The following is a 12,573-nucleotide window of genomic DNA, read 5'->3' on the forward strand; positions in this document are numbered from 1 at the left end:
ACACTTCAAAATCATCAGCTTCAATAAAAAAATTTATTCTACTTTTTTATAAGCACGCCATTGTTCATGAGATTGTGAAGGAAAATAAGAATGCCTTGCCAATGGAGAGGTGTACAAGGACGGGGAGCAGTTCGCGAGCCACCTAGTAGGATTTATTTTGTTTAGAACTTGTTGGTATTATGTATTTGCAAATGATATTATATAGTTGCATTTTGGTTATGATTATGTTTATTTTGTGTTATAATATTACTTTTTTTAATGTCATGTTATAGTTATTGTTTGTTTGTGTAGTTTGAACTTTGAAGGTACAAATATCAATAAAACATACATTTTGCCATAAAATACAAGTTCAGATTCAAGAATCTAAACACATGATGAGAAGGTGTTTTCCATGTTTCTGGTCCTATAATCCAAACCCTTTTTGAGACAGTGTTTTGCATGTTTAAGATTTTATAATCTGAAACGTATCAACCGTGTGACTTTTACTGTATATTTTAGACTGCATTAATGCGTTTTATGAATTTTTTTTTTTAACCAAAAGAAAGATTATGAACTAGAATGCACAAAATCTTGTATAAAATAATGTGTTTGGTACATTTGAGATTCACATTTGAAAAACATTGAACTCTTACCCATACCTAGGTAGAATGAAATATAGTCTAGTTTGCAAATAATCGAGTTTTAAAACCAATTTGAGTGTAAACCAGAATTTAATCAAAAACAGGTACAGAAACTGTTCACAACTGTGAGCCAGTTTTTTGAAAAAAATAGTCTGGTTTAATAAACGTGAACCAGAAAGTGGATTGGTTTCTATGGTATGGTTAACCTTGCACATCCTTAATTGTAGCAACAGTTTCCAAATATACAAAGCATTCTGATAGGCAAAAAAAGAAGTAATGGCAAACACACAACACATTGCTGCAGCATAACAGAAAATTGTGGCAAAATCCCAACGTATTTCCCAGAATCATGAATTTTATGAATCAAGGCACCAATGTCACAGCCACACAGAAAATAACATTTAAGTAAGATGGGGAAAATCAAGGGAGAATAAGCAACTGATCCGGCCGGTATCCAAGACTTTTTATCCAATATTCACGCACTTAACGTGGAGTAACAATACAGTAACAGAATTTAGTTAATTTGACATGTACAAACTTCTATAATCATAGCAAGTCACATATCTTTATGTACCCTGAAAGGCCAAGTAACTATATTCTCCGTCAGCTCCAGATAAAACCCAAAGAATTTGATTACCAATCAATGTATTCTAGAACTGTAAATGAGAGGTCGGGAAATCGCAAAATCCCAAAGCCAAAATACCTACAAGAGAATAAAATATACGTTAAAATGTAATGACATGATAAATAAATGGGTAACTCATGATTGAAAGATGAAGAAGATATTTCAAACCCAGAAAACTAGAAAGATGAAGTTCCTAGGCCTAATGAAGAGTATCCAGCAGCTCTCATCTCCTTTAGTGTTGAGGACAACCAGTCCAAACCCTCATAAAGGCCGTCGCCCTTAAGTGCACAAGTGCTTTGTATGTGCCATTTTCTATTTTTGAGATCAAAGAGACCTAATCCATCACATACTTCCCTTGCCGTCATCGCTCCTCTCTGGAAAAGAATATGATAACATTTTATTATAACCAGGCTTTAAAATAAGGCAAAACCTTGCCCCAAAGTAGTTTGTTCAAGAGGAGTGATCAGCTAACAATACAAGGATATCAATGATCATACAAAAGAGCAGGTGTTTTTTGACAGTTAGAAGTTCCATTTATGAAACTTGACACATTGGGAACGGAAACAGTGTCGGTCATGCTCACACGGAGAAGATAGCAAGGAGAATTTAAGTTGTATGCAAGTATGAGTTTAACTTGAACGTGCAATTCAAAAATCACAAATTCCACCAAAATGTGAAAAACCAAAACTATAAGTCTCACTAGAAGAAAAAAATTAGTAGTCGAGCAGAATTTTGGACAGACAAGAAGAAAACAAAGTTTATCAATAGAAAATGCTAAGAAAATGGAAAACTGTTTGTTGTTTTAATACATTTTTGTGTGCCTTGAATTTTTAAAAATGTTAAGTTACACTGTGTTGTTGATGGAAGATGGCGGTCCATGGTTGTTAGTAACTAGTAACCCAACTCAAGAGATAAGAGAAAAGTATTATTAATGATAAAAGAAACTATTATAGAGAATAAATTCTCTATAGTCCCAGAGAATAAATTCAATATTATAAGTGGAGTCCTACCATGAAGTTATGGAAAGAGTGATTGACCGCATATTAAGAAAAGAGTCTCAAGTTACTGAAAATCGATTTGATTTTATGCTTGAGAGGTCGGCCATGGAAGTGATCTATCTACTACGACGTGTGATGAAGCAATATCGAGAACTAACAAGACTTGCACCTAATTTTCATTGACTTTGAAAAGGAGTATGATAGAGTGCCTAGAGAGATTTTGTGGAAAGCTCTAGTGAAGAAAGGGGTTAGAATTGCCTATATTTGAACTATACAAGATATGTATGAATGGATATCGACTAGTGTGTGGACACATAGTGGAAAGACGGAAGATTTCCCATTACAATAGGAGTGCACCAAGGTTCAACTCTAAGCCCCTACCTTTTTACTTTAATTTTGGATGTACCCACATAACACATCCAAGAGCTAATAACGAGATGTATGTTTTTTGCACATAATATAGTCCTACTTGGAGAGGTCGGAGACTTGGAGACAAGTCTTAGAAACGCATGGTTTTGACTAAGCAAAAGTAAAACATAGTATGTGGAATATAAGTTCATCAAAAGGAAAAGTGTTTCTAACCTAGAGGTGAAAGTTGGAAACCATATAAGAGAAACTATTATGAAAGATCTCGAGATTAACGCATTGGATAAAAAAGTGGTCTTAAATAGAACATTATGGCGGAATTCGATCAATGTAGCCGACCCCACTTAGTGGGATAAGACTTGATTGGATGGTTGGTTGATAATCCTAGGATAAAGCTCCTCGAAGGAAGAAAAAAAATTCTTCCTTTGCCCAACCCTAAGATTCTAGTACAAAATGATATTGAATCTTTCCGTCTCACACACACCATATACTCCCTCTCACGTGTAACTCCTTTCACTATCTGTAACTTTCCAGCTCAGCATTCCCTCTCTCTATTTGGGTTTTTCTCTTAATGGGTCATACTAATGTCACCCTATTCTAATAAACGCTCCACGACCGCAAAAATATTTGCAACAAATTGGTATTGATAGATGTCAATACCGATACCGTTATTCCTTGTTTTTATGTTAATGAACAAATTATGGTTAATTCACACCGCAATATTGACAGAGAATAAATTCCCCATTATCCCAAAGCAAAGCTCCTCAAATGAAGAAGAAATTCTCCCTTTGCCCAACCCAATCCTAAGGTTCTAGTACAAAATGATATTGAATCTCCTTTATCTTTCCCTCCCACACACCCCATATACTCCCTCTCACGTGTAACTCATTCCACTATCTCTACCTAACTTGTCAGCACAGCATTCTCCCTCTCTCTATTTGGGTCTTTCTCTTAATGGATCCTATTAATGGCGGAGTCAACATACCATCAACTTTGTAACGCAGAGCCAAAAACCCGCAATATTGACTGATATTTACCAATGCGACAAGTCCAAAAACCGCCACTATATCCGCTATGGCTGATAGTCAATAACTTTAGGACACAAGAGTATTGGAAAAAGTTACACTTGGGTATTCACTAACCTACCTCAAGATATAAAGAAATTACACTCAAGTTGGAATGTCCTAAAGCAAGTTTTTTTTCTTATAACTTTTTTAGACAGCAGAAAGCAAAAAAATAAATCAATACAGATGCTGCAGCAAGATCAAAATTGAGTCAGAATGATCACACGGAGGACCAGTTATAGGAATTACACAGACAGTATAGATATAGATTTGTCAAGCTTACTAAGTTTCATATTTCTCTTATTATCTAAGCTACCTATCAGCTATTTGCAGGGAAAAAGAATTGTGTTATTTAGTACTCCCTAATCCACTAGTTCCTTATTTATTGTATAGAACGGTGGGTAACTCAAATGAGACACTTATAATAAGACTGAGGGAGTACCGGCCACACAAATGTTGGAGGGAAAATTGAAATATAGGAAAAATACAAAGATTTCTTTAGATAAACATTGAAATTTAGGAAGAATACAAATATCTCTTTAGATGCAAATTCAGGAGCAAAAGGTGCAGAATTGTTTTTATGCCAACGAGCATTATATAGGGAAAGAAATCCTAAACCTTCCAACAAAATTCCAAACATTGCAACTATTTGAATGCCTGATATAAAACCTGCCTTATTTGCAATGTTGGCATTGGTAAATGCATTAGTTATAGCACATTCTCCTAACTCTAATAGTATTAAAAAATGTCAACCAGTTCACATACTTAGAGTTTGGGTTAATCTTTACAGGTCATTCAGAAAAAAGAAGTAGAACACATGTCAAGAAGATACACATACCAAGTCCTGTTTGTTGGCTAACACCAAGATGACACTGTTGAGCATAAATGGATCATTTATAATATTCTGCACGTAATCCATAGATAAGTTCAAAGTCTGAAGGGAATATCATGGTGTGTGTGTGTGTGCAGTAAGTTTTTTACTCCATCACCTGAAATTCTTGCTTTGCTTTCCCAATTCTCTCGCGGTCCAAACTATCAACAACATAGATCTGCATAAACAAGCACATATGTATCAACCTTGATACATTAGACCCGTATCCTGTCTTTTCAGTCCGATATAGAAAATACGAATGCTTGTAGCAAAAGGAAAATTTTACAAACCAAATGACACAGAGAAATCAATGCTTACCAAGCCATCCGTGTTGTTAAAGTAATGCCTCCAGAGTGCCCTCAATTTCTCCTGACCTCCAACATCCCAAACGGTGAAAATAACATTCTTATATTGAACCTTCTCTACATTGAAACCTACAATGCATACAGACTAATAAGCCTCAAGAAACGCATGGGTTATTTCTAACTATAATTCTCCTTCTCTTAACCAAACCAGCCACAGATATTTTCAGTACAATTAATTACATAAGCCAAAATCTCTTTCATCACGCGAACGAAAACGAACTCCATCATAAAGAAATCCGGTACAATAACATGTCAACATCACAGTCAAGAGGATAATAAAACACCTCAACTCACAAACATATTCAAAACAGACAAAGAAACAACCCACCAAGTAGATAATAACCAACAAAAAGAAGCTAATAAATATTCCACTATAACTGCTAAAACAACTTCATTAGCATTAATTAACAACAAGATATGTATCTTTAAGAAATTTTAACAAAGGAAACAATAAATTTTATTATGAGTTTAATAAAACCAACCAATTGTAGGAACTGTGGATAAAACTTCTCCAATGTGAAGCTTGTAAAGTATAGTTGTTTTTCCAGCAGCATCAAGACCAAGCATGACAACCTAAACCACATCAAATTGAACAATTAAACAAAACAAACCTATAACCATATTGCAAATAGAACTATATTAACAATTCGAGAAAAAAATTAAACTTTACTAATCCTAGGTACAAGTTAATAATAATCAAGCACAAAATCAGCATCATTACGAAAAAAAATACATTTATTGTTCTTATATTATTAATTTACAAAAAAAAAAAAAACAATTTTTAAAAAAGTGAGATTGAGAAGGAAGAGAATGGTTACCCGCATCTCGGTATTGCCGAAGAAGGTATCGAAAAGCTTGCGAAAAGCTTGACCCATGAGATCAAAATCGAAGAAAATCGTTGTTTGATTGATTATACGATTCTTGGAAACAGAAAAAGAGGTATTTGAATAAGGAAATGCAAAGGGAAGGGAAGGAAAGGGAAATGGAATTGGATTGAATTGCGTTTCCTTCTACCTTCCCTGTTGCGTTTGATTTGGAAAAATGAATTTTCAGCACCTTGTTATTATGATGCTAGCTAAAACAGAATGGAATCTTTCACCTTTTCGATTTTTAAAACATTTTAGATATGGAAAATAATAGTACTATATTTTGTGAAATTGACTATTCAATCATTTGTTTGTTGTGAAAAAAATGGTTAAAGGACATGCATGATTATTTTATACTAAAAGCTAATCATAGCTTGTTTTTACAAAAATTAGGAATTTAAAATTTTTTTTTTAATTTATTTTGAGAATTTAAATTATTAATTTTAGGGGAAGTGGTCGAAGTGTTAAAAGTGGATGTCGGGTATGCGAGCATTCGAAATTTTATCTCATTCTTAAAATATTTCATGTACCACAAAGTAAGAGAAGACTCTCTTGCACATCTTTGTCGTTTTTTTAGTCTTAAAGGAATTATTTATTTTTAGGATGTTTGGTTATGAATGTCATCCAACATGTGTTGAAGTCGTCTTTGTTCTGTATTAATCACTTTTAGCTTACAGAAACATGAGAGTAGAGAGAGAGGAGAAAGGAGGGAGGAGGGAGGAGAGAGGGACTGGGGGTAACGAAGAACGAATGGACCAGGGTGGGTGGTAAAAAACATTCAAATAAGCAACTGAGTAAGTGGGACTTCGCTAAAAGCGGTAGACATGATCGCAAGCGGGGAAACAAACATGGACGAAGATTTGGTTTTGTACGAGAATACTTCCCCACAAAAACAAATCATTCAAATAATACTATATTTTGTACGAGATTTCCGGAGACTATGGTGTGGTGGATGAGGTGACTATTTCAGCGCGGAAAAACAAACATGGACGAAGATTTGGTTTTGTGTGTTTCTTTGAGGTTAGCGACGTTGATATGATGGCGATCAAGTTAGACAATATTTTCCTGGGCAAGCAAAAACTTTTTGTCAATCTCCCAAGATTCTAGTGGCCATAACGGGATGTTTCGGGTGTCTCGAAGCCTTCTGAGTTGGGATTGGAGTTTCAAAAGGAAGAGCGTTTGAAGGGAGGTTATAAGTTCAGGGATAGAAGATCATACGTGGTAGCGACTAAGATGAAGCTTTGGTTTTCATCGGCGATTCCTTCATATCAGTTGGTTTATGAGAAGATTGATGAGGAAGATTTCATTAGATTCAACGAAGCTTTTGTTGGGAAAGTGGAGAAGGTTGGTTTAACCTACAATATCCAAGATGTCTTCGACATGGAAGGTTATTTTAGGGTTAAGGTACCTCCATTGGGAGCAAGGTTGTGTCTTTTCGAGGATCGTGGTGATGGGGAGCTTGATGACCTCATTGTTAGTGGAGCATCTTGGATGGGCAACTGGTTTGTGGAGGTCAAGAGATGGAACTAGGGGTGGTGATGATGAGCGTGTTACATGGGTTAGACTATTTGGATTTTCGTGTCATGTTTGGAGTGATGTGTTTTTCAAATTTATCACCACTCCCTTTGGAGCTTTCATTTGTGCAGACGACGTATGGAGATGATGATTCCTTGGCATCAATGGGGGAGTTTGATGATGGGAGTGACAGTGGTGTTAGTGAATCAGAGGCAGAGGTGGTGGTGGATATGGGTGGTGTGGTGGGGGCTGGGGGTGCGAAAGTGAAGGGTTTCGAGGATGGTACGGAAGTTGATCCATCTTTTTCTAACATTAATGGTGATGGAACAATTAACATGAATATGGGAGGAAGTTCTTCTGAGCCACTTCTGGGGAAGTATTTTAGCCCTAATTTGTTGGATTTGCATGAGGGATGTGTTGAGTCTACTAGGGTAGTGACAGGTGTAGATTCAGATGCTATGAGGAAACAACTTTTTAATGCGGGTCCCACAGCTTCTTTGGACTCTTTGGTTGTTTTAGTTGGAAAGGGGTTTGTACCAATCTAGAAATGGCTGGAAATAGGTAAGGTTGTTACAGCATGTGTGGACCAATTTGATTTGGCTTTAAAAGGGCTTGGGCCAAATGTTTATGGAAAAAAGGTGAAGCGTCCTATTTATGTTCCAATTAGTTATAGTGATACAAGGACGAAGATGGAAATTTCTCGTCCGTTCTTTGAGCCTTTGTAGAGAGAAGGAAAACTATTGTAAAGGTCAGGTTCAAAAAGCCATCAAGGAGTTTCGGGAGCGGCTGTTTTGCGGAGTCTTTCAGTTTCTTCTGATGAGATTTCTGATTCTTGTCTTGTCAAAGAAAATGATAGACTTCTGAAGGATTGTTCTGAAGAGGTAGCATTAAAACTCTGGTCCAAGGCGATGGCGTTTGGGATTGTTCGAAAAGGGTCTGATGGTGTTTTTGTTGATGCAATTATGGAGTTGGAGATTAGGGATGGAATCACTTTATCCCAGAAGGTTGATATTGTTAGAGTTTCCTTATGAGAGGTATCTCTTATTATCTGAAGGGGTGTGGTTGTCCTATTAAAAGGAAGTGGAACAGCCAGTTAATTAGGAAGGAAAAGTTTGATTTTTGCTTGATTCAAGAGACTAAGTTACAGAAGGTTGATGATAAACTGGTTTATGAGTTGTGGGGTGGTTTGAATGTTGAATCGACTTTCAAATCATCTATTGGTAGATCGAGAGGCATTTTTACTTTGTGGAGAAAAGGTATGTTTGATCTCTCTTTCAGATTTACAGGAGAGGGTTTTGTGGGGTTGAATGTGTGATGGAAGTGTGTTAATTTATATATTGTGAATGTTTATGTGGCGTGTTGTTTAGAAAAAAGGCAGCTTTGCAGGGATTTTTGGCTTGTAAGGGTAGTTTCCGGAGGGGGAATGGTGTGTGGGTGGTGACTTTAATGTTGTTAAATCGGAGGAGGAGAGAAGGGGTTGTTCGCGATTTGTAAATGTTAGGGAAATGGAGGAATTCAATGGGTTCATTGAGAATTTGGAGGGGATAAATGTGGCGGTGGTGGGTAGAAATTTTTCGTGGTTTAGTCTTGATGGTGCGGCTAGAAATCGGTTGGACCTTTTTTATTTAGTGACGGTATGTTGGGGCTGTGGAAGGTTGATAATCAGGTGATTGATAATATAGAGCTTTCAGATCACTGTCATATATGGTTTAAGGGTAATGTTAAAAATTGGGGGCCTAAATCATTCAAAAAAAAATAACTGTTAGACTAAGCATGAGGAGTTTTTTAGTTTTGCGGAATCTTGTTAGCGTTCGGCTCCTTGTGGTGTGAAAATGCTTTTTCCTTTTAAGGAAATATTAAATGTCTTAAGAGATAATCTCAGAAGATGGAATGTGGATGTTTTTGGTTTCTTGAATCTCCAAGAGGAATAAGCTTTTAAAGATCTTAATGCTTTTGACTTTGTTATGGTGGGAGATGAACCGATGGATATTGAGTTTTGACCATTAATCAGTCGATGGCTTCGAGTAGAGTTTGTAAAGCGATTCATTTAAGGAGAATGTTCTTTGTCAAAAGGCAAGAACACTTTGGCTTAAGGAAGGTAATTCAAATTCCAGTTTCTTCCATAAGGCATTGAAACAATGTGTTGTGAGGAATTCTTTAGTCGGGTTGAATTCGGTGACGGGTTGGTTAGATTGCGTGGTGTTGGTAAAGGAGGAGAATATGGGTCATTTTGAGAAGATATTTTTCGAAACTTCCTTCTTGCAGCCATCTTTAAATGGGATCGATTTGGTGTAGTTGTCTGATGAGGAGTCGACAATTCTTAAGGTTCAGTTTTCTAAGGCAGGAGTAAAAGATGTTATTTTGAATTCTGTTGGTGACAAAAGTCTGGGTCCTGATGGTTTTAATATGAGGTTTTACAAGGTGTGTTGGCCTTTCTTGAAGGAAGATATCTTGAACTTTGTTAATGAATTCTTCAAGTTTTCTACTCTTCCTAAAGTGGTTACGGTTTCCTTTATAGCCTTAATCCCGAAGGTTGTTAATTCTAGTTCCTTGAATTACTTTAGACCGATTTTTCTTATTGGTAGTATGTATCGTATTTTAGCTAAGTTGCTTGCTTCTAGGCTCAATAAGGTTATTGGAAAGCTAATTTAGAGTTGTCAATCGGTTTTTGTTCCGGGAAGGAATATGTTGGATGTTGTGTTGGTTGTTAACAAAATTTTGGATTTATAAAGGAGGCATAAGAAGAGTTGCATGATATGATTATGTCGCATGGGATTATTTGAGATATTTGTTAAGGATGATGGGTTTTGGGGTAGATGGAGAAGTTGGATGGAATCGCTCATGTTCAATACCACTGTGTCAATTCTTGTTAATGGTAGTCCAACTAAAGACTTTGCGGTGACGAAGGGTCTTCGACAAGGGGATCCTATTTCTCCTTTTCTCTTTCTCTTCATGGCAGAAGGTTTGTCGGCTTTGATGAGGAAAGCCTCGTGTTTGGGTGAGTGTGTGGGTTTTAAGGCGGAAGAAGACTTACATTTTAAGATGCTCCATGATACTCTTTTAATTAGTGATGGCTCGTGGAATAAATTGTGGAGCGTTAAAATTATTCTTAAGGGTTTTGAATTAGTCTCGGGTCTTCGGGTTAATTTATTGAAGAGTTGGTTTATGGGTGTGAACTTGGATCCAGATTTTGTTGAACGGCCTCAACTTTCCTTAATTGTGTGGTAGGATCTACTTGCTTTTCTTTTATGGGGATTCTTGTGAGAGTCAATTCTAGGATGAGGGAGGTGTGGAGGTTGATAGTTTCAAAGATGCGAAGAAAATTGGAGTCGTAGCAAAATAGGCCTCTTTCTATTGGTGGTATGGTGGTTCTCTTGAATCTGGTTTTGTATAGCATTCTAATTTATGTCTTCTCTTTCTATAAGGCATCTAAAGTTGCTATTAAGGAGATCATTAAGCTTCAAATGGTCTTTTTATGGAGGGAAACAAAGGATAAGAAAAAAGTTGATTGGATTGGTTGGGATAAGGTGTGTTTGCCAAATAAGGATGGTGGGTTAGGAGTCAAATATTGCAGGAAGTTCAATCTTTCTTTACTTTGCAAGTGGAGGTGGCGGATTTTGTGTGAGGAGAATTTTTTATGGACTAACCTTCTTTCTTGTAGGTACGGTGACATTAGAAGAGTTATGCTCTCCGTTTCGGTGACTCGTAGAAGAAACAAGGTCTCTCTTTGGTGGAAAGATTTGTGTCCATTCGGTTCGGGGGGGACGAGTCTGTTGGAAAATTGGTTTCCTTCTTCCATCTCTTGCAAGTTAGGGTATGGTGATGGACTTGATGTTTGGCTTGATAGGCGGTTGGGATGTTCTCCTCTTTGTGACCGCTTTTCCTTTTCTTTTTCGGTCCGTTGAGCCCTCTTGTGCTAAGATTAGTGATAATGGTTTTTGGATTTCAGGTTCATGGGAGTGGCGTATTAACTTCCGTGAAGGTTTTGTTGATGATGAGGATGGGGAACGTGTTGAGAATTTAGTTACATCTTTGGGAGGGTCGAAGCCTACCGTGGGTATCGCAGACTCGTACTTTTGGTGGAAAAACTCCACGGGTTTTTCTGTAAAAGCTACTTATGACATGATTTTGGAGGGGAGTTATCGGGTCCATCGCTTAGAGGTTGAGGAGGTTAGTGTTTTATCCTATTTTTGGAAGACAAAGATTCCGAACAAGGTCTTGATTTTTGGTTGGAGGCTTATTTTGAATAAGATTCCCACTATGGTGGCTTTGTCAAAGTGTCATATTTTATCGGGTCTGCTTAATCTAGTGTGCCCCTTTGTGGGGTGGAGGAGGAAGACACGGATCATCTCTTTGAATCTTGCCCCGTTTCTTTGGTTTTGGTGGAGCAAGTTTTGTGGTTGGCTCGACATTAATGTCTCTACTATTACGGGTAAGATCTTTAATCATCTTTTAGCTTTTGAATTGGCTTGTAAGTCCCGTTTTGTGGTGGACACTAGATGGATTTTTGGGATGGATTTTTGTTGGGGTATTTGGAGTTGTAGGAATGAGATTCTCTTGAATGGAGGTATTTTAATTAATTTTGATACCCTTGGGATGATTAAATTTGTTGCTTAGGAATGGTTCCTTTCTTTTTATAAGGTAGGAGATTCTCTTGTTTGGGCGAATTGACGTGTTAATCCGGCCATGTGTATTGGGACATCATAGTTGGATTTTCTTGTTGGTGGTTGGTTATTTTTATTTGTACTCTTGGGTTAGCACCCCCTGTGCTCTTTTTTTAATCCATTTTGCTTATGAAAAAATCACTTTTAAAAAACATGTGTTTAGGTAACTAAATATTTCTTAGATAAAAGTTTTGTCTATGCTTGTTTGTCGGGTGCCCTTGCAATTTGTTCCTTAGGATGTGTATTACTTATGCTACTATGAATTTCTTCAACGGATCTTTGGGATGGAATTCTCCATTTATCTACAGCGCAACCAACTAAGGGTTGAATTTGAGGCACTTCCTTTGGCGTATATTTTTCGATAAGCTTGAGGACAGCAATGCATGATTCATACACTAGTTTGATTATTTGATATAGGGAAAGAGAATGTAATGGACACTTCCACTTTTTAATCCTTTTTCACGTTCTAGAAGTAGACATGTTCAACTACTTTTCAAACTTGAGGACCCGTCAACAAAAACAGTTCAGATGGTACATAGTTTATTAGTCATGTGCATCATTTCTACCCCAAAGTTCACTAGAGCATGAGTCTTTGGGGTTTTACTCGCTTCAAAGCAGA

The 12,573-nt window shown here is 36.9% G+C and overlaps 2 protein-coding genes across 2 annotated transcripts; one reads left to right on the forward strand and one right to left on the reverse strand.

The window, feature by feature from the left end:
* Positions 1–1,051: 1,051 nt before the first annotated feature.
* On the reverse strand, positions 1,052–6,014 carry LOC131623950 (uncharacterized). Its single transcript, XM_058894956.1, has 7 exons — positions 5,728–6,014; positions 5,392–5,482; positions 4,863–4,978; positions 4,663–4,722; positions 4,512–4,577; positions 1,414–1,619; positions 1,052–1,323 (listed from the first exon to the last, which is right to left on the reverse strand). The coding sequence occupies exons 1-6, from the start codon at positions 5,782–5,784 to the stop codon at positions 1,422–1,424; spliced, it is 588 nt and encodes a 195-aa protein (XP_058750939.1). The 5' UTR covers positions 5,785–6,014; the 3' UTR covers positions 1,052–1,323; positions 1,414–1,421.
* Positions 6,015–10,059: 4,045 nt separating this feature from the next.
* LOC131623913 (uncharacterized) lies at positions 10,060–11,851 on the forward strand. Its single transcript, XM_058894908.1, has 5 exons — positions 10,060–10,431; positions 10,716–10,843; positions 10,952–11,148; positions 11,240–11,460; positions 11,747–11,851. The coding sequence occupies exons 1-5, from the start codon at positions 10,060–10,062 to the stop codon at positions 11,849–11,851; spliced, it is 1,023 nt and encodes a 340-aa protein (XP_058750891.1).
* The last annotated feature ends 722 nt before the right edge of the window (positions 11,852–12,573 follow it).

The sequence above is a fragment of the Vicia villosa genome, unplaced genomic scaffold (assembly GCF_029867415.1).
Source record: "Vicia villosa cultivar HV-30 ecotype Madison, WI unplaced genomic scaffold, Vvil1.0 ctg.000089F_1_1, whole genome shotgun sequence".
NCBI classification, from domain to species: Eukaryota; Viridiplantae; Streptophyta; class Magnoliopsida; order Fabales; family Fabaceae; genus Vicia; species Vicia villosa.

Bases quoted from the DNA above. Each gene is read 5' to 3' on its own strand.
- LOC131623913 (XM_058894908.1), top strand. From the start codon at position 10,060: ATGGGATTATTTGAGATATTTGTTAAGGATGATGGGTTTTGGGGTAGA. The intron at 10,432-10,715 runs GTTAATTTATTG...TCTTTCTATAAG, and splicing joins AATTAGTCTCGGGTCTTCGG to GCATCTAAAGTTGCTATTAA. The intron at 10,844-10,951 runs GTTAGGAGTCAA...TCTTTCTTGTAG, and splicing joins TTGCCAAATAAGGATGGTGG to GTACGGTGACATTAGAAGAG.
- LOC131623950 (XM_058894956.1), bottom strand. From the start codon at position 5,784: ATGGGTCAAGCTTTTCGCAAGCTTTTCGATACCTTCTTCGGCAATACC. The intron at 5,483-5,727 runs GTAACCATTCTC...GATGTGGTTTAG, and splicing joins TCGGCAATACCGAGATGCGG to GTTGTCATGCTTGGTCTTGA. The intron at 4,723-4,862 runs GTAAGCATTGAT...TTGTTTATGCAG, and splicing joins TTAACAACACGGATGGCTTG to ATCTATGTTGTTGATAGTTT.